Source organism: Urocitellus parryii, chromosome 4, assembly GCF_045843805.1.
Source record: "Urocitellus parryii isolate mUroPar1 chromosome 4, mUroPar1.hap1, whole genome shotgun sequence".
Taxonomy (NCBI): domain Eukaryota; kingdom Metazoa; phylum Chordata; class Mammalia; order Rodentia; family Sciuridae; genus Urocitellus; species Urocitellus parryii.
The window spans coordinates 1241325-1261881 of NC_135534.1; the positions used below are offsets into that span (position 1 = coordinate 1241325).

The following is a 20557-nucleotide window of genomic DNA, read 5'->3' on the forward strand; positions in this document are numbered from 1 at the left end:
CCCTCCCCGGGCACAGCGGGCTGCAGCACACTGAAAGGTGCCTCTTGTCCACTGTAGAACCCCCCCCGCCAGTGCCAGGACTAAGCTGGGGTGCTGGGCTTAAGGGCCAGAAGGTGGCCACCAGCTACGAGAGTAGCCTCTGACGCTGGCAGGTAAGGTGTCCGGCCTGCTGCCGGGGTGGGGAGGGGCTGCGGGCAGGGCCTGGCAAGAGCCAGGCTGGCCTTGAGAGGGGCACCCTAGGCCCACTCGTCTGTTCTGGCCCTGGAAAGGCCAGCGGGCCCAGCACCCAGGCAGCTGGACACTGGGGCCACCTGAGCAGGCTCTGGGAGTAGAGACCCAGGCCTTGCCCCTTGGGGCTCCCTGCCACAGCACCCTAAGAGGGCTGGGGCTCCCCATCTCCCTGCAGCTCCTGACTACCTGAAGCCCTGCCTTGAGCAGCACAGGGACCTGGCCGCAGAGCAGGGTACTCAGGGGAGGGCTGCTAGGCCCTGGCCAGCAGGGGCATCCAGGCCACTGGCATCTGGTGGGGAGAGGCAAGAGCTGCACACCTGGCCCTGTGCATGGCACACGCGTGTGGGCCCCAGGAGGCAGGACCTGGGCACGTGCATGGCTGTCTGTTAGCCAAGGGTTTGCTGAGTGTATGCATGGGGTCATGGTGAGTCACGCAAGGGGGTTGGGGCCTTGGAGACACAAAACAGCCCAAGCCCAGCCTCTCTGAGCCCCACAGCCAGCTGGGTCTCACTGGGCCCTTTTCCCAGCCTGCTGTCTCCACAGCTGGGGCCTGTCCATCACTTCTGTGCGTGTGTGGGGTCCTGGAGGTCCTGTTTTACCCTGCCCCCATCTCATTCCATCTTCCTCCCGTCATCTGTGGATGTGCCTCCAACATGCACCTCGTCACCCCACGGTGACAGCCCTAGCCCTGGCCCAGACTCCAGGGAGCCCCCACTCCTGGGAGCCAGCCAGTGCAGTGGGCAGGAAGCAGGGTGGGCCAGGTGCCCAGGCAGGCACTGTTTTGGGGCAGGGGGACGTGCAGTCGACCTGAGCAGCCTGTGCCTCCTCAGGGCCAGGCCCCACTGTAGAGCAGAGGGAAACAGAGGCTGGACGCAGCAGGCAGTGCCAGGTGACTGAGCAGAGGACGACAGGCCACGTCGGCTCTGGGAGGGTGGGTGTGTCTGGGGCAGATGAAGCCCAGGTGTGGTCACTCAGCTGCTGAGGGCCTTCTCTGTTCCTGGCATCCCCACGAGCAGAGCCCCAGCCTCCGGCCCTGGCCTTTGCTGAGCGCTGCCCTTCAGACTGTTGGTGCTCACTCTGGACCCTGTCTGTCCCCTTGTGGACCTGGGACCTCAGCCTGTCCCACTGTTGCCTGCCATGGGCCTCCTGCCTCCCAGCCCTTCCTGGCGTCCTCCTCCATACTTCAGTGACTTAGCTCCAGAGCTTGTCCCTCACAGAAGGACCTCCTGTCCTCCAGAACCCTGGTGGCCACTCTGACAGGGAACCCAGCCCAGGGTGGGGGTGGGGAGGCTGAGAGGCCCCTAGTGAGCAGGCCACATGAACATGTCCATCTGTCTGCAGGCCCCAGGGAGGGCTTGGAGGGACAGCTCCCACCCCAGGGCTCTGCTACCACCCCAGCCTTGGCCCCTGCCAGCAGGACACTCCCAGGCTCAGCAGAGGGTGGGAGAAGGCCAAGGAAGGGGGGCCAAGACAAGTTGAGGGGTGAGTGGGAGCCACCCCATGCAGTGCCTGAGTGGCAGAGTGAAGATGCACAGGGGCCAGTGTAAACCATGCCAGAGCAGTCTGTCTGTCCTGAGTCAGGCAGGGGACAGAGGAGTCAGGCAGACCCCAGGACAGGGCTACGTCCTGCCTTCTGGCTCTGGCTGCTGGGGATCTTCCACTGCCACCTGGCTCCCGCCCCACTGCAGGCAGGCGATTCCTGCCCTGACCCCTGCCACTAGCTCAACTCTGTCCTTGCTCTAAGCCCTGCCCTCAGGGCCTAGCCCTGTGCCCCTGCCCACTCCCAGCACCGCCTGGTCCTAGATCTTCCCTGTCTGGGCCCTGCCCACTCCTGGCCCCACCCCTCTGGGCCCCACCCCTCTGGGCCCTGCCAGAGGCTGCAGGTGGCCAGCCGGTCAGGTGGGAGTGGGCAGCCTTTTTCACTCTCTCCCTCCCTCCTCTCTCCATTCTGTGCTCCAGACACCACTAACTGTATGGAAATGATGACGGGGCAGCTTTCCAAATGTGGTAAGAACCCCTCACGCTCACCTGCACCTTAGCCTCGGCCCCACTGCTCACCCCACAGCCCACCTGGCCAGTGCTGCCCTGTGCTCCTGAGGCTGTCTCGGAGGCTCTGTGAATGCACAGGCACCCGACCACCCAGTCTCCCTGCCCTGTGGCCCCCATCTTCTGCCAGGAGCAGTATCCATCACTCACTCCCCTCCCTGCGCAGCCCCTGTCCATCCCAAGGACCAGGGCAGGCACAGGAGGGACCCCAAGGCTTGGAGCAGGAAGGGAGGGGTCCCCATACCTGAAGTTGGTGAGGGTCCAAGGTACAGGTGCTGGCCTGGAGTCAGAATGGATTCTGCCCACCGGCTGGGCCTGGCAGGGTGAGGAGGAGGCCTGCAGGGCTCTGGGCTTAGATGGAGGTCAGGTCAGGAAGTAGAGTTGAGGTGCACCAATGGCGTGCCTGGGCAGTGAGCACAGGCCCCCGGAGGGGTGGTCACCCTGTTTCTGCCCATTCTTCCTGCTTTCTGGGACCAGGAACCTGGCCTAGCTGTCTGTCCCCAGACCCCTGCCTGCCTATGCCCTCCATGCCTGTCCACCCATCCATCCATCTGTCTGTCTGCTGCTGAATGTCCATGCTGGCCAGGGGCTGGCTCCAGGCCTCCCGGGAGGCACATTCCCTTGCTGAGTCCTTGGGTGCTGGCTGCAGCCTCCCCACCCTTGTGCAGGCTCCTGCAGGGGGCAGCTGCTGACCTCAGGGTCTTGCTCAATCTTGGGGTTCCTAGTGGGCCCTGGCCTTTACACCACTATTTCCAGAATGGGGTCCGCCAGCCCACATGGCCCCAGGCTGGGAGGGGAGAGGAGGGGTTCCCAGGGCTCTGCGGCCCCTCTGGGTGCCGGAGCCTCCCACCTGCCGCCTGCCGCCTGCTTGCTGCAGCCCTGCCGGCCCGCCCGCCCGCCCGCCTCTCAGACACCTCCTCGGGCTTTTCTTCCTCCTCAAGGCCTCTCCGTTCATTTGTTTGTTTGTTCTCTCTCCTTCCCTCCCTTCCTTTCTCCCCCACCCTTTTCTTTTTCTTTTCTTTTTTTTGTCTCTGTTCTGTGTACCCAGGCAGCCCATTGAGTAACTTCTTTGACGTAATTAAACAACTTTTTTCAGACGAGAAGAACGGGCAGGCGGCCCAAGCCCCCAGCACGCCCGCCAAGCGGAGTGCCCACGGCCCCCTCGGTGACTCCGCGGCCGCTGGCCCTGGAGGGGACGCCGAGCACCCCATGGGCAAGGACACGGCCGGGATGGGGCCGCCCGCTGTGAGCAGCCTTAGACACTAGTCCCTCCCCAGAACAGCGCTGACCGTGGCGCCCACCGCCACCGCCTAGTGTGGACCCGGGCCAGCCGCCCGCCCAGACGTTGCCTCCAAGCCTGGGAGCAAAGGAGAGCGCGGGGCCGCGGCGTGCGGGCGGGGCGCCGCTCGCTCTCTTTTCTCTCTCGCGGTCATTGTCTCTGCCTGTCTCTGACGACGTCGCTTGTTTCCGCTCTGATACCAGGAATTATCCCGAAAAGCTAACATGCCACCTCCAGGAGGCCACCCTCTGCTCCGCGCGGACACTGGCTGACCGAAGGCAGCTGCTGCGGACCGCCCTCCCTCCTCCTGCTGCTGCCGGGCGGGCGGCGAGGCCAGCGTACGTCCACCGCCCCGGCCCCCGTGCAGCTCCGCATGGCCCGCGGGAGGAGGGCCCGGCTCCGGATGCCTCCTCCAGCCCAGCAGACCTGCGGCAGGGACAGCCTGCCCTGCCGTCTCCGGGGCAGGGGCTGTGGCAGGCGAAGCCGCTCCTGGAGGCCTCCCGGCCGTCTCCTCTCCTCCGCACCTCGGCCTCTCCAGGGCCACCTCCTGTCTCGTCTGCATCCATTTCTCCACTGCCTCACTGGGGGCCGCGGGCACACCTGGCTTTGAAGGTCCTCCCTGGCTGAGTGGAACAGACCCTGTGGGCGCCGGAGCTCCTGGGGCTGGCCAGGCTGTGGGGCTGGGCTGAGACCAGTATTATTTATTTGCTATTTTAATTTATTGAGTTTCCTTATTTCTCTGTTCTCTGTTCAGGGAAGGGGTGGCGGCATGCCCTCCTGCTGTCTGTCCCTGCCGTCCGTCTGTCTGTCTGTCTGTCTGTCTCGGGCAGGGTGGGTCCGGAGCCAAGGTGCCCTCTGAGGACACAGCCCTTGGGGGCTGGGGGCAGTGGGGCTGGCCGGTAGATGCGCGCTGGCAAGCTACTGTAAACTTTAAAGAATTCCTGCAAGATATTTTTATAAACTTTTTTTTCTTGGTTGTTTTTGGAAAAGGGTGTGGGGGTGGGGGGACCGCGGGGGCAGGGCTGAGATTCTGTGTTTTGGTTCCTTGCTCTTGGTTATTTCTATATACATATACATATATATATTTAAAGAACTGCGCGGGTAGCTCTGCCCCAGGTGGCTTTATTGCTGCCTAGAAGCAGCACCAGCTCTGTTGGGGGGCTTGGGGCTGGGTGTGGTCCTAAGCAGGGCGGCTGAGACCGCCCTGTGACCCACACCTCTGCCCCTGTGGCCAGGCCAGGCTGGGTGACCTTGGTTTAGTGTCTGAGGGTGAAGGGGTAGAAAGAGGGCCCTGGGCTGGCACCCCACTGACACACGGGATGGCAGGCCCACCTCGGGGCATTTTTTTAATTAAAATTTAAAAAAAAAAAAGCTTTAAAAAAAAAAGACAAAGTCAGTGGCGTGTGCCTCTGCAGTGTGTTTCTCCTGTACGTGGTGAGGTGAGGGGCCTGGCCACCCTGCCCGCTGCCTGCTGTCCACTGTCCACCGCAGACCCGCCTTGCTCCACCCTGCCTCCGGCTTCCGTTCACGTCCCTCTGTCCAGCCGGCCTGGCCCCCGAGGCTGGCACCAGACGTGGGCGGCGCAGGAGGCGGGGTGGGCCCGATGCATGCCTTTGCTGTGGTGTCTCCCCTGCCGGCCCCTCGGCCCCTCGTGTAGATTTTAATGCTTCTGTTACATTGAAACTCCACCACAGGCCGGGATTCCAGGCATAAAACAAAACCAAACACCTGCAACAGCAAGAGCCACGCAGCACAGCCGGAGCGGGGGCTTGTCCAGGAGACAGAGCCACGCGGCACAGCGGCGGGGGGGCGAGGGGGGGCTTCTCCGGGTGACAGAGGGTGCCGAAAGCAATACCTCTCCTTGGCCTTCCTCTTTGTACTCCAGACACACGCGGACTCACGCGGACGTCCCCATCCAGTGTACCCCCTGTCAGATGACTGTGAGCAACTTCAGTTCCAGAACAATAAATTCCTTCCGAAAAGACAATTGATGCAAGGTCTCCATCGGGGCGGGTTGGGTTCAGGAAAGGCAGAGACGCCCTGAGGCGGCTCTCACCCCGGTGTGAGCCTGTGTGGGCTCTGCCCAGCTGAGAGCAACCCCTGCACAGGGGTCCAGGCAGCCATGGTCATCTCCCCAGACTGCCCTGGTCCGAGACAGTACCACATTTAGGGACAGGGCTGGCATGGAGCTCTGCTGTGGACAGGGCAGCAGGAGACAGGAGCACTGTCCCCGCCTCATCCCTGCAGCTCCACTAGCACCCTGAGACCTGCACAGGGCCACCCAGCACCTGGGCTTTCTCCTAGAGAATGAGCCTTCCTGTTCCTTACTCCGGGAGAATGCAGGCTGGGCACTGACCTGGCCCAGGAGTCAGGGTCCAGGGTTGCTGAAGGATGGTCTCAGTCACACCCACTGTGGAGGGTTGCAGGCCAGGCACCATGTCACCCACAGCCTGGCTGCCCTTCTGCTGTGAGAGCATAAAGGGTGGATCCCGTTCCCAGGGCCAGAAGACGGCCGGCCCCATGTTTGGGAGGGCCTAGGAGTCCCCCACAGCCTGAAGGCAGATGGGGCAATTTCCAACAGGGGTCTGAGCAGAGAACACCATGTCCACAAAGCCAACGTTCCCAGGCGTGGCTGCAGCGCGGCCTAGCGGCAGTGCCCAGCCTTTACCTCGCCATCTCTGGAGAAGGGCTCCATCACCCGTGCCAACACCGGGGGCTGGCTGACTGTGGTGGGGTCATCCGGTGCTCTGTGGAAGCTCTGGGGGGCTCTGAAGCATTCCTGGCCTCTGCCCAATACCTACCAGAACCTGTCTTCCGCTTCTGCTGTGACAACCCAAAGTTCTCCCAGATATTGCCATGTATCTACTGGGGCCGAATGGCACGGTTGAGGCCCTGCTCTGAAGTTCAGCATCTGGCTGGTACACCATCTTGAAGAAAGAAGAAAGCCTGAGAGCACCCTGTTTTTCTGGCTTAGCTCTGAGCTCAAAGCCCAGAAGAAGAGTGCTGGGGTGAAGCTGGGGTCATCCCCATCCTGGATGTCACTATGTCCTCAAGGGAGACAGTTTCCAGAAGACACTGAGAGCAGCCAGGGGACAGACTCTATTGCCATGACAAGTAGCACACTATCTCAGTTAATGTGAGCTTTAAGAGAGGTTCCAGGAAGGAACTGGGTGCCACCATTGAGCAAGGTGCATAGTTGGCTGGCTCTGGAGGTCCCAGGTTGCAGGTCGTGGGTAGGAAATCTTGGCCTGTGGTCCTGCAGTGCTTTTCTGAGAGCTGACCACACAGACCCACTGGACACTGAAGTCTACGGTTTGCTTAGGGTGCACTGGATTGAGTCCCAGAAGGAAACCAATCGACTGAACAGACCTGCCGGCTTCCCATCTGCACACCTACTGGCCCAGTGCGTGGCTCAGGAAGGGGCCTTGCCCTTCAGCCTCACTTCTCCCACCAAGCTCTCTTGGTTTCAGCTAACAGGAGCCAAAGCAAGCTCATCCCCAAACTGCATTTATATAAAAAAATAAAATAGATACAAAAGGTTTCCTATGTGTCAGACACTGTCCTGAGCACTTTAGACTCAGCATGAAGCCAATGGTCCTCAATGTTATTCCTATGAAGAAATGAAAATGAGGACTTGGGTGGGGTTCCCAATCCCTAGTTCTCGGGTACATTTTGGGTCTGTGCCTACCACGGCCTGGCCCGAGTGCTGGGTTCCCAGTGAGCTACCAGTGGGTCTACAGGTGGACCGTGGGGATGGCTGACTCATGCTTGCCAGGGCTGAGTGCCGGCAGGAGCTGCCGCAGGGTGAGGTGAGCTCAGGGAGGAGACGCTGAGCACCCACAGGCCTCTGCTCGGAGGGACCTGTCCCAGCTTCAGTCCCCACTTTCAGTCGGCCTCCTGAGTACAGAATCCCTGTGTCATGAGGCCTAGGAGCTTGGGAGAGGGTGGATCCTCAGTGCTCCACGGGCCAGCCGCCCCGCCACCCATCCTATGCCAGGGAGTTCATCACCAGAGGCGTCCAGGCCTCGCTGGCAACTCTGCCTCCCGTCTTGCCCCCTCTCCCTGTGGGCCGGAGCCTCCCCACCCTCTTCTCAGTCTTCTCTCCTCGCCCTTGACGTTTTCCCTTCCCTGGACAACCTCCCCCAACACACACACACACACTTCCTGTCACCACCCAAGCTGCTTTTGGTATCATCTGCCAAGGGATAGAGGGAGGTCAGCAGGAAGCCAGAAAGAGGAGGGTCGGTGGAGAGGAGAGAAGACCATGGAGGACATCAGGCAGCAATGCCTGAGGAGGGGACAGGGTGGGCTGACAAGCAGGGAGAGGAGTCCCCACCCAGAAGCCCAGCACCAGCCTGTGCTGGGACATGGAGCACTATGGCTCCTCCTTTGATGGATCCTCTTATTAAAGGCCTTCAAAACAGATCCTGGGAGTGCCTCGTGGTCCATTTTACAGAGGGATTAGATTCCTATCGCTGCTATAACAAGTTACCCCCAACAGTAGTTTAGAACATAAACCTCTTCTCTTGTGGTTTTGGAGTCAAGAACTGGTAGGGCTCACTGAAGTGACCTCACAGAGCCCAAATCAAGGTTCTGGCAGGGCTTTGTTCCTTCTGGGGCTCAAGGAAGGCTCCACCTCCCAGCCTTTCTAGCCTGAGGCCTCCCTGTGCCCCTTGGGTCAGGGCCCCTGTCCACCTTCAGAGCAGGAGAGCAGGCTGTGCTGCACGCGGCTGTCTCTGCAGCTCCCAGCTCTGCCTCTGCTGCCGTTTCATGTTAAGGCCTCTGGTCACACAGGGCCTGGTCCATCTCCACGCCAGGCCAGTACTTCATAGTGCTCACCCATCTATACTTTAAAACCCCAGCTGTGTCAGGGACATTGGTGGGATCCAGGCACTGGGACCCGAGCACGGTGGGGTGAGAGACGTCCTTTTACTTGCTCGGGTCCACTGACTAGCCCCTGTTTGCACATGAGGTGGGTGACACTCTGGGTGTGGTCCTTCCTGGGCAAAGTCTCTCTGTGTGTGCTTTCTAGCCACAGAGGCAGGGCAGAGCCCAAGCAGCTGTACAGGTCCCTGTGGCTCATGGCTCTGCCCCTACATTCACACCCTGCCCTCTGACCCCCAGTCTCCCTGTTCCCCTGCACTGGGGAGTGAACTCAAGGGTGCTCTACCACTGAGCCGCACCCCAGCCCTTTCTGATTCCTAAGTTGTCCAGGGTGGCCTCCTACAGCAGACACCCAAGTGGCTAGGATCACCAGTGTGTGCCGTGACACCCACTAGCCCAGCTTTCTCTTAATGAAAAGCAGCAGGTCTGCTTTCCTTCGCTACTTCCTGGCTGCAGAACTCTGGGGGCCCAACAGGCTTTTATCTCACCCCGTCTCCCTGCTCTCAGGTCCAGCAGGCAAGGTTTCTGAGGACAGCACTTTCTCAGAACCTCATGGGTCTCTACCTCGACCATGTGGATTCACTCCAGGAGACCAGGGGCTTTCCATAGGCCCCTACAGACCACCTTTTCTCTATTTTAGCTTCTGCTTAGATGACCAAAGGTGTCTATTAGCCACCCACTTTGTATCTTCAAGAGCCCTCTGACCTTTCCATCTTTCTGAAGTACTAGCTAAAGCTCATCTGCTGCACCCTCAGCCCTTCCTTGGACAAATCTCCTCTGCGATTTGGCTAGGCTGTTGCGAGCTCCCTGCTGCTCAAGGGCTGCTGCCCGCGTGCCCTCCTTCCTCCTCAACTGCATGAGCGGCAAGATGGGACCTTGCTGCCGCCACCAGTCCATCTACTGAATGCCCAAGCTAGCTGTGTGCGGGTCCTGCTCTCCTCAGCAAGAAAGGACGGCTCAGCCGCGCCTTCCCCACGACAGGTCCCTTGCTCCTGGCCCTCCCAACAGCACCTCAAACACTGCTATTTCTGCTCAGAGAATGATCTCAGCAACTCTAAGTTCCCTCAGAGATGAACTGGCCCTTCTCCGTCACCTCCCTGACTCTGCCAACCATTTGCCCAGCAACTCTGGGCTTTATCATGCCCCGCGGAAGTCTTCCCATCTCTGCCTACTGCCCAATTCCAAAGCCGCTTCTGCAGTTCTCGGGGTCTGTTCTAGTAGTGCCTCACTCCTGGGACCAGAAACTGCCTTCGTTTTCTGTAGTTGTGGTTGCCACAAGTTTAGTGACTTCAAAGAAGACAAATTTGTTACCTTTTAGTTCTGCAAGCCAGAATACAAAACGAGTCTCATCAGGCTAAAATTGGGGTTTAAGATTGGCATGGCTGGTTCCTCCTGGAGGCTTGTGGGGACAGCTCATCTCCCCTTCCCAGCTTCCAGAGACGCTGAGCTGTGCCCCTTCCCCGCCTTGGCTCTTTATTTCAAGTAAGGACCTATTTTATGTGTAAGGATGCTCAGGATGACCTCGGCACACTGGGATAACTCAGGTCTCCCACCTCAAGGTCAGCCTGCAGCTTTCACTCGCTTTGCCACAGAAGCACTATGGAGTCGCAGGTTCTAGCAATCATGACGTAGACTCGGGAAAAAATTGTTCCACCTGCCAGGACAGATGAGAGAGAACCTGTGGGTACCTGCTGGGATTCAGTCTGGGCTTCTTCAATGTAGGGAGAACTGAGGGAGCTGTGTGCAGCCACCTTCCTGCAAGCAGGGAAGCTACGGCAGAGGCAGGAAGGCTTCCTCAAGGGCCCAGGTTTTGGACAGGACATGGCAGGTCTTGCAGCCAGAAGCCATCCAGGAGGCAGGGCGCACACTGCATTGCCCTGTCACCCTCAGAGGTGGCAGGAAACATCCTCTAAAGGGCTGGTCTAGCATTCATCCAGCTGCCCATCCCCTCCCAGGTGGGTGTGTGGCCAGGAGTCCTATAGCACCCTACTGAGTATCAGGACAAGATGCATTCTGGACACTTGCCTGTGGCTGTCCTGTGATGCTGGTGGAGATGTGTCACCCCTTCCTTCCAGGCCCCATCCTGCAGCTCCAGCCCCACCCTAGACAATCACAGAGCCCAGACGGTCCCCACCCACAGGCTCCTCTACCTCCACCAGCCCCCACTGGGCAGCCAGGCCATGTTCCTAAACACACTGACCCAGGCTGCAGGCCAGATGTGCTCCCTGCAGAGCTCATTCCAGAGCCCAGCTCCCCATGCCCAGTGACCTGGGAGCTGACTAGAGGACATTCCTGCTAGGCCAGCCTCCTCCCTCCTCTTGCCATCCCTCTCCTGGAGGTCCTGTGGCACCCTCAGCCACTGCAGGTGCTACCCCAGCTGTCAAGTTCTATGACGGGAGACATGATGAGTATCACCCAGGGTGCGAGGCTTGGACAGCCCAGTGGGCTCCATCCCTGGCACTGAGTCAGCAGGCTTGGGTTGAAAGTCCAGGCACTAGGGAGTCTAAAGTGACCCCAGCTGACCCTCCGTGCAGCTGATAGTCAAAATCACAGGGCAGGACCCATATGAGGAGGCAGGGGGGCCAGGATGTGAAGACCCTGGGGTGCCCCTGGACTTTCTGGGGAAATTTGGGGCTATCAGGTTGGGGGAAGCTCTCAAGGATGGGAGAAGGAGAGGCTGTCCCCAGAAAGCAACAAGGAAGCTGCTACCCAGGTTCAGAAAGCAGACAGGTGGGACTGGCCCAGATGGAGCTGAGAAGACCCCATGGGAAGCAGAGAGGGAGGGGGCTCTGGCCTCCAGTTCCTCTCCGGGGCTGGCCACGGCACAGAGCAAGTAGAGAAAGGGCCTATCAGACACAGGCATGCTGCACAGGCTAGGCTGGAGGCCTTCCAGGACCCAGGCGGCCAACAATTTTGGGGTGTATGTGGAGACTGAACCTTCTAGGAATCCACCTCCAGGGCATTGTCCTCAGTCACCAGGCACAGCACGCCTGCCACTGGGGGGGGGGGGGCTGAGGTCCTGTGCTGGCCAGGCCCTGTCCCTGCCCTGGCTCTCTCCCTCCCCCACTCAGTTTCCAGACCAGCTCCAGGCTGTAGCTCAGGCCCCTGGCCCCACTTCTTCCCTAAGCCCTCTCATGTCTGCAGCCCTGAGCTCACAGCCCCAGACAGGAATGGCCCCCGCAGCAGAGCCCATGGCGCAGGCTGGCCAGGAATCCCTGAGACAACTACAGTCACATGAGAGGGTGCCTGTCCCTGCATGAGGATGACACAGGAGGTGATGTGGTCCCGGCAACCTGACACTGCCCCAGGACAAAGACAGGGCTGCCCACTGGGAGGGAGGAGCGACCAGGCTGAGGACACACTAGGCTCTGACCTGAGAGGATTCTTTTTATTAGGACTGCACAGATGAACTGAAGCGGATCTCTGCCTTCTGCTGACCGCCGCGTCTCCAAGCAGGGCCTGAGCCCTGTTGTGGCTCCGCCCTGGTACCTGCACATGGCAGGCCCTCCCTGCATCAGGGAGGCAGCAGGAAGGGATGACGGGAGCAAGCAGCAGGTAGGAGCCCTTGCAGATCGCCCCAGGCCTCCCATAGCTGGCTGACTCAGAGCCATCCACAGCCAGGATCCCAGCAAGGCCAGGGGTGGGGGATGGGGAGGGGTCTCTGTAAAAGTGAGCCCCACCCCCAAACAGAGCAGAAACTCAGGTATGCAAGCCAAGCCCCCGTGGAGGGGGATCCACCTACCACAAGGTGTTTCTTTCCAAGCAGTGGAGTCCCCCAAGGAGGGGCGAGGGGAGGGCGGGGCCGCACGGGAAGACCCAAGGGAGGAACACCCTGCAGAAGACTCAGCCCTCAGTCCAATAAATGCTTGTTGAATGCGTGAATGATTCCAAAGGCTCTCGGCTACCCACGGCACTCATCATCCAACAGGGGAGCAGGAAGTGCGCGGCCCAGCAGCAGCGTCTGTGGAGCCCACACTCGGGCGGCCTGGCCTCAGAGCTCACCACCAGCGTGTCTGGGCACGTGTGCGCACACGCAGACCCACGGTTGTCTCTTTGCACATGTGCACCCCTGTCCAGCCCTTGGGGCTCATCTCTCCTTCACGTGGTTCTGTGCCCCGGGGGCCCCACTGCTGGCCCCGTCCCCACCCCCACCGCCCCCACTGGGGCTGCTGCACAGCACCTCGGTGAGGTCGTCCAGCACGGCGGTCTCTTTGGGGTCGAGCAGGTTGAACTCCCTGGCGAAGAGGATGAAGTGGACGTACAGTGTGTTCAAGTGTCCGTGCAGCTCGAGCGCCAGGGTCTCCTTGAAGTGGGCCCAATAGATGTGGCCCAGCACGTGGAACAGGTACTTGCAGATCTTCTTCACCAGGGACTCGAAGGAGCTGGGGAATTCTCTGCCTAGGGGGGAGGCTGGGTGTCACAGGCCTGCAAGAGGCCAGGCTTCTGCATCCAGGTGGCCCGTCCAGCCTGGAGCACACGCACCTGCCGCCATTTCCTGGCTTGGACACCAGACAGCAGAAGTGGCAGGAGCTCAAGGGACACTCCGTCCTGAGCCCTCCCTGAAACTCGCGTGTGTCTGGAGTGGAGGGTGCTGGCCATTGTGTGGGCTGCCCCCATGCCACCCTGACAGGCACTCCAGGGCTGTCTACGTGGGCCAGGCTGCAGTGAGTGCTACCAGGCGCTGTCCCTCCGCAGCTCAGGATCATTTCCAAGTCCTTCTTGGGGGCCAAGAAGGGCCTGTTAGGGCCCCAGGTCCCGAGTGTGGAGGTGTGCTCAAGCCTTTCTGCCATGGGCGCAGCCTCACTCCACAGCCCAGGTCCCTCATGACAAAGGGGCAGGCCCCCAGCGGCTGCCCAGCCCGCCCCCAGCCCCCAGCCCCAGGAGCAGCACCGTGAGACGCACCGTATTTCGTGGGGAAGACGTCCTCGTCAGTCACCAGCTTCTGCACGGAGCTCATGACGAAGTCCACGTACTGCGGCGCCGTGCACTTCACCTTCTTGCCCCGCTCGTCATGCCAGCAGTACTGCCTGTGGGACAGAGGCCAGTCAGGACGCCTGCCTGGCCACAGAAAGAGCCAAGCCCAGCCTGACTGAATGCACAAGCGGGAAGCCCACTGTCTGCAGTGACGTGGGTTGTCTCTCTGTTAGGTGGACGTGCACCCCTGCTGGGAGGCAGCCTGGGACCTGGGATCTGCCAGGAGGCCCCCACCTTGGCAGTGTCCTGCTCCCACTGCTCAAAGCTACACCCTTCCCATAGAGCCAGTGGGTCTCCCGTCAGTGGCCTGAACCCTGGGCACCCACCCAAGCACCTCCCCATCCAGACATGGGTGGCCAGTCCTCCTGTGACTGCTAGCCCCAGTAGGCCAGGGCCTGCAACAAGGACCTGCCGGTGCACAGCCCACTCATGCAGCCACCGTGGGCCTCACGGCACTCACACTCCACACGGGAGCCCGTGCTGCCTTCAAAGCACACGGCTGCCCTGGGGGCCACTCCGGGAGCAAGGGCCAGGGAAGGAATCACACAGGCTTCTCACTCCACACCAGTCATGGGGACAGATTGGGGTTGTCACTGCTGAGATGGGTCCCCAGGTGTGTGGCCCACAGCCTGTTCATCCACTTGCCAGCTGGGGGCGATCTGGGTTCTTCCCAGGTTAGGGCACTTGAGGACCCCTTAAGCGGCACAGCTCGACCCCTTATGCTGTGCGTCCTCCGAGCACTTGGCGTGCACAGGTGTGCTGCATACGTGGCAGGACCTCGTCCTGGCTCTGAGTGGACCTCTCTGGCTGCTTCTGGCGGTGGTGAGCTGTGCCTGAGCCCTCTGCCCGAAATGTCATGGGCCATGTTCCCAAGCACTGGGACCTCTTGTTAGGCTAGGGACTCTGTCCTTCAGCAGTGGGTGGCTCCCGATCGCACTTGTACACGAGGCTCTCCCACCCTGTAGTTTCTTTTCTCTCTAGGAGCAGAAGTCCATGTTCTTCATGAAGTCCCTGGTATGGGGTTGTCCACCAGCGGATGGTGCTCTGCTGTCAAGTCTGTGAGCTCTCTTACACCTTCTTCTGAAACTCTCCTAAGTGCCCAGTGTTCTCTGAGGAGCGTGCAAGGTCCAGGTGGTGCCCTGTTCCTTTCTCTCCCTGCTGCTGAATTTACTTGGCATACTGTCAGTACAGGCCAGTGCAAGTGCCTTCTGCACTCTGCTCTAACCCTGCGCTGAGTATATGTCCCTTAGCCAACACCACTCTGTCTTAACTGGTTTGACAGTGGTTTTGCAGTAAATCCTAACACTGGGGACTTCACCAGCTTCACTCTAGTTTTGGAATCACAGCTGTTGTAGTTACTGTGCCATCCATGCACATTTCAGAGTTAGCTGGACCAAAGCCACAGACTAGGGCTGCACTAACCTGAAAGGCCTATGTGGAGGGCAGCTGGCACCCTCGCGTGCTGGCGCACAAGCAAGTCCCTCCACCCATGCAGGCCACCTGAGATCTGCTTCTGCAGTGTACCCCACAGTCACAGACCCTGCACATGCCAAGTTCATACCTCAGAATGGCACAGTTTTGGGAGCTGCTGTGGGTGGTACTGCTTGATTTAGGTTCCAACTGCGCATTGCTAGCACATAGAACTGTTTGTTTGCTTTGCCTGTTGACCTTACTGGATTTATTTTTTGCTTGAACCCTGAGGTTTTCACGATTGTGTTCTGCACAAATGTGGACCTTTCGTCTCTTCTTGTCTTGCTTATCTTAGGAGATGTATGACTCATGCACAGAAGATGTTTTGCAGTGTCTTCTACTGTCTTCCAGGGTCTTTGCAGTGACAGCGCCACTTGTCCCTCCTACCCAGCATTCGCCTCTCTCATCTTCCTTGCCAGGGGCATATCAATTCTACTGACCTTTCCCAGAACCACATTTTGGTTTCATTGCTTTTCCCTGTTGTTATTCCTGAGTCGATTCTGGTGATTTCTGCTCTTATTTCTTTTCCTCTGCTCAATTTGGGTTGCTTTTGCTCTTTTTCTAGTTTTTAAGATTGAAACTTATCAATTTGAGATCTTCCTTCTCTTTCTGAAATAAACACGGAGTCCTATAAATGTCCCTCTCGGCCTTGATGTGGCTGTGTCCCACAAATCCTAGTATTTTGTGTTCAATTCAAATAGCTTCTAATTTCCCTGGAGACTTCCTGCCTGACTTCCAGTGTCCGTGGATTTTCCTGTCTCCTGTTACTGATTTCGAGTTTCCCTACACTGCGTGTGGACACCTTCCTTAGCATTACTAGACTCTTCAGGACATGTCAAGGGCTCTCCCGTGGGAAGGACATCATCTATTTTGATGGCTCCCTGTGAACGTGACGCTGCCCTAGCTGGAGTGTCCTCAACCACTGCTGCACTCTGCGCTCCAGCAGCTGAGACCCCCGCACTGGCGGCCTCTGGCCTCTGGCCTCTGCTGCGGCTCTGCAGGCTTAGTGCCCAGCCCATCCTTTCTGCTCGAGGAGCTGACCGTTCTCTAGCACGCGACCGTCGCCCCAGCGGCGGCCTTGCTGTCTCTGCTGGCTCAAACACAGCCACTTCGGCTGCTATCTGGGTGGCATCTCCTTGGCTTGTCCCGATGTCACCACACTTAAAGTGATGCTGTGGCCAGGCACAATGGCACAGGCCTGTAATCCCAGCAACTCAGGAGGCTGAGGCAGGAGGAGCGCAAGTTCTGAGCCAGTCTCAGTGACTTAGGCCCTCAGCAACTTCAGTGAAACCCTGTCTCAAAACAAGAAATAAAAACCACTGGGGACAAGGCTCCATGGGAGAGTACCCTTGGTTCAATCCCCAGCACCAGACAGACACAGTGATGCTGTAGTCTGAATGTGTGTGTCCCCCAAACGTGTTGAAGCCTCACCCCAACTTAACAGTGTTAGGAGATGGGCCTCTGGGAGGTGATCAGGCCCCTGCAAGGGGACCTGTGCTCTTATAAAATGAAAGGCCCAGAGCACCTCACAAAAAGGTACCACCTATGAACCAAGATGCCCTCACCATATGCCAGATCTCTGTCCCTTGACCTGGAATTCCGGCCCCAAAGCTGTGAAGAACAAACATCTGTGTGTTCAGAAGCTGTCTGTTTGAGCATCCGTCACAGCAGCCAGACGGAGAGACCAAGGCTGCAAGTCTGCCCTCATCAGGCAAGTCTGCGGCCACCGTGTGCCCATGCTTCCTTCCCACTCTGCCTCTGTTCCCACAGGGCGTGTCAGGGATGTGGACTTCGGGGTGGCCCTTCTCCCCTTCACACTGGTGATGTATGGAGCCCCCCCACCCAGCTCCCCAGGCCCACGGCACTGCACCATCCTCTCCTCTGGGCCAGCACACTGCTTCACAGGTCAGTCCTGGGGGGCTCACCCTGCTCCTTGAATCCAGAGGTCTGTCCTGTGGGAACCTCTGAGTCATGGCCTCTGCACATCGTAAGTCCACTTTCTCTCCTCCCCCTTGGATCCCAACAAGCCTTTTGTGGGACAGGTGCCAATAGGATAATGAGCTGCCCCAACCTGGCATATGCCCTCCCGTGACCCAAGCATAACTGCTGGCCTAGAGGACAGCAAGGGGCTCTGTGAATCCTTGACCAACCTCCCTTTTCCTTTTAAGTTTCCATTCCTTGGTCTTAAAACGTCCGTAGGAAGGGATTACAGGAACATTAATTAATATACAACAAACCCATAGAGGAGGGTTCACACAAGAACAGGGAGGAGGGACTAGGACTGTAGCTCAGCGGTAGAGCACCTGCTTTGCACGTGTGAGGCACTGGGTTCAATCCTCAGCACCACATAAAAATAAGTAAAGATATTTTTTTAAAAATTAAAAAAAAAAAAAAAGAACAGGGAGGAGAGCTTCAGCTGCCCTGGCTCTCCAAGGCACACTGGACACGGTGGAATGCAGGCCTAGATGCCGGTCAACCCAACACTAAACCCTACATGCTTTCAAGAGGCTTGATAAAATCAAATCCCATACAAAGGGCATGAGGGTGCAGAGAAGCTGGGAGGTGCTGAGTTAGCCTGCACAGGGCACCCAGGGCACCTAGGGCACCGCCTGGCTGCAGGCGTCCTCCTCAGCCAGGCTGGACACACACTTTCAAGTGCTGCCTTCACTGCCATCAGGGTCTGTCATGGGGATGGTCCCTCAGAGGCCAGCTCTGCCTCACCTGTGCCAAGCCCACTCTCAGCAGACTGTGTGGAGCTGTGCCATCTTCCCCAAGTGATGCCCAGCTGGAACACCTGATTCTCCTGGGCAAACGGGGTGGAGAGCCACATGCTGCCTACACCCACCAGTGCCACGTAAGCAGGCCCAGCAAGCCGAGGCCTGGGAACACCTACCACCTGCCATGCAGAGGCTTCTGGTGGGTTCCCAAGAGTGAGCTCAGCTTTGATAGGGACTTCTTCCTGTGACAGGAGCCTAGAAAGCTGTATCCTTAGGCAGGAGGACTTTCAGGATGGCGTGCATGCACACACGCTCACGTGTGTCGGCACCTGTCCTGAGCTGCAGCATCCTGATGACGAGGAGACATCAGAACCACCACTTGACTTGGCTATACCACTCCTCAGAATGTGCCCAAAGGACTTTAAATCAGCCAATTCACAAAAGCTAAGCTACAGAACCAACCTAGGTGCCCTTCAACAGATGAATGGATAAAGAAACTGTGGTATATATACACAACAGAATACTACTCAGCCATAAAGGAGAATGAATCATGGCATTTGCCAGTAAATGGGCGGAACTGGAGATTATCATTCTAAGTGAAATACGCCAATCCCAAAAAACCAAAGGCCAAATGTTCTCTCTGATATTTGGATACTCTGATATTTGTGCTAACCCACAGTAAGGGGGCAGATAGAAGTTCATGGGAATAGACAAGTAAATGAAGGGAAGGGGGAATGGGAATAGGAAAGACAGTAGAATGAACTGGCCATCACTTTCCTGTGCTCATATACGAGTACATGACCAGAGAAACTCCACATCATATACAACCACAGGAATGGGATCCGAATTAGAATAACTCACACTCCATGTCTCTGTGTCAGAACACACACTCTCCTGTCATGTATGTCTGAAAAGAACACAACAAAACAGAACGAGACCCTGAACCTCTTCACTGCACCAGCCCCAAGCTGAAGCCTGCAGAGGGGCCTTCTGGCTCTGGCCACTCCTACCCCAGCAAAGCACCCCGTGCAGGCGAGGGCCTCAGGGACATCCGCCTGCTGTGGAGCTGAACATACACGTGCTTCCCGAAGAGGGCAGAAAGGGGCAGCCAGCATGGGGCTGTCTGAAAGCCACCAAGAGGGTGTCCCAGGCCCAACCAACCCAGCCTGCTCACTCCAGCCCTGGCGCCCGTCTCAGGACACCGACAGCTCTGAGGAGGAGCCCTCCCAGTGCTCCACAGCCCCAGGGAGCCACATCTGGGTGATCCCTTTGGAACTCTCCCTGCCTGTTAGCCTCAGTAGCTGCGGGCACCTCCTGTGCTCCAACAGGGCCCCTCAAGGCCAGGCCAGAGGCTCCTTAGGGACAGGATGGTGTGGAAGAAGGCCCAGCCTGAGACTCTGCAAAGGCTCCAGGTGTGGACCAAGTCTGAGAAGCCAGGAGCCTGGGTGAAAAGGCAGCAACACCCACCCTGTGCCCCCGGGAGGGGCTGTGCCAGGCCATCACTCACGTGTTACACACGGCCATTGTCTGACACGTCTCTCCTGTGCAGAACTCCGAGATTGTGCTATACTGCAGGTTGATGTGGTGGAAAAATGTCGTTGCTGGAAGAGATGGAAAGGACGGGTGAGAACACGCCCCTGCTTCCAGCTCATGTGTGCATGGCTCAGCCAGGGAGCTCAGGCTGTGCAGGGCCCCATCCTCCCACAGCCTCCCCAGCAGGTGGACTGCTGAGACCTGCTTGGGCACACTCCAGGATGCCCATGGAGGGGGAGAGGAGATGCCCTCCCCACCACTGTGGCCCTCCCCACTGGCCTGCACGCACTGTTGCTGGCCAGCCACTCATTGAGGTCGATCTCCCGGGGCAGCACCACAAGCTCCTTGAAGGCGAAGTCGGTGATTCTAGACTTGGTGTGCTCTGGCTCCAGGTACACCTTCTTCTCCTCTGCGGCAGGCTTCTTGCCGTTGGGCTTTGCTTTAGACTTCCTGCCAACAGAAAGAGGGCAGTGTGGTCACCGCCTGCCCCCCTGGACCAGACCACCAGGGCCTCATGCAGACACAGGCAGTGGGGAGGCTGCCAACACCTAAACCTGCAGAGGGACCCAACCCTCTGCCAGAGCCGGCAGGATTGGAGGCCATGGCTACAGGTGGGAAGTGTCCTACATGTGCCTGCCCTGGCCCCCATCCTCAGGGAGCTCTGGCCTGGCTTACAGGGGCACCAGGCCTCTGATTGGTTGGAGGCTAGAGCCCAGGGCAGGCAAGTGGTAGCCACGTGAGCACTGGTTGCCTTTCTGGGGCTGTGACCACAACCCTACACTATCCTGTGCAGCCTCACTGTGCACCCTTGGGGTATCTGTGTCCCTCTACAGTCAACCTCACTATACCTGTGTCCCCTGGGACCACACTCACTGAGCCTGTGTCCCCCTGTAGCCACACTGAGTCTCACTGTGTACTCATTTTGAGATTTCAGAGGGTACATGCCTCAGGGGTAGGGCAACCTTACCCCATGTAATAGAAACCCTGCTGCTGGGCACCCCAAGAGTGCAAAATGGGCTTGGGCAGACAGTGTCAGCAGCATCCTTCATTCCTTCCTGTCACAATCTCCAGGTGGCTGCTGGACAGCATGCACAGGAGACAGCCTCTCTAACCTTAGTGTCCCTGGTGTGCCCAGCCAGGACACTCCCACCTGCAACCTGCACCAAGTCCCCGGAGAGGCACATGTAGGGTGTCCACAGGTCAAGGTAAGGTAGAGGTGGTGGGGGAGCCCGGCCTCTCCAGGACCCCCAGAGACTCCTAAGCTTCTCCCACGAAAAAGATTTTTTTTTTTTTTAATGAAAATGTGCTGCTATGTTAACACACAGTAGGCTTGTTATGGCCATTTTAATTTTTAAAAATTTTTTTTTCAGTTGTAGATGGATACAATACCTGTATTTATTTATCTTTATGCAGTGCTGAGGAT

General features: G+C 58.5%; 2 protein-coding genes across 12 annotated transcripts in view; one reads left to right on the plus strand and one right to left on the minus strand.

The window, feature by feature from the left end:
* The window catches only part of Brsk2 (BR serine/threonine kinase 2), a 62994-nt gene extending 59215 nt beyond the window's left edge, over positions 1 to 3779 (plus strand). For 4 of the 8 annotated variants that reach the window (XM_077797407.1, XM_077797409.1, XM_077797408.1 and 1 more), the window contains 2 exons: positions 2191 to 2238; positions 3760 to 3779. In XM_077797407.1, the coding sequence (XP_077653533.1) occupies positions 2191 to 2238; positions 3760 to 3779 (68 nt within the window). Of the gene's footprint in view, positions 1 to 57; positions 144 to 2190; positions 2239 to 3759 lie in introns of those variants that run through there. The other 4 variants (XM_026379989.2, XM_026379990.2, XM_026379986.2 and 1 more) reach the window with 2 other exon arrangements.
* An 8030-nt stretch (positions 3780 to 11809) lies between these two features.
* Positions 11810 to 20557, minus strand: part of Mob2 (MOB kinase activator 2) — a 62502-nt gene continuing 53754 nt past the window's right edge. For 3 of the 4 annotated variants that reach the window (XM_026379997.2, XM_026379996.2, XM_026379995.2), the window contains exons 2-5: positions 19424 to 19584; positions 19109 to 19202; positions 13343 to 13467; positions 11814 to 12838 (exon numbers count right to left, since the gene is read on the minus strand). In XM_026379997.2, coding sequence (XP_026235782.1) covers positions 12528 to 12838; positions 13343 to 13467; positions 19109 to 19202; positions 19424 to 19584 — 691 coding nt within the window. In that variant the 3' untranslated portion in view covers positions 11814 to 12527. Of the gene's footprint in view, positions 12839 to 13342; positions 13468 to 19108; positions 19203 to 19423; positions 19585 to 20557 lie in introns of all 4 variants that reach the window. The other variant, XM_026379994.2, reaches the window with a different exon arrangement.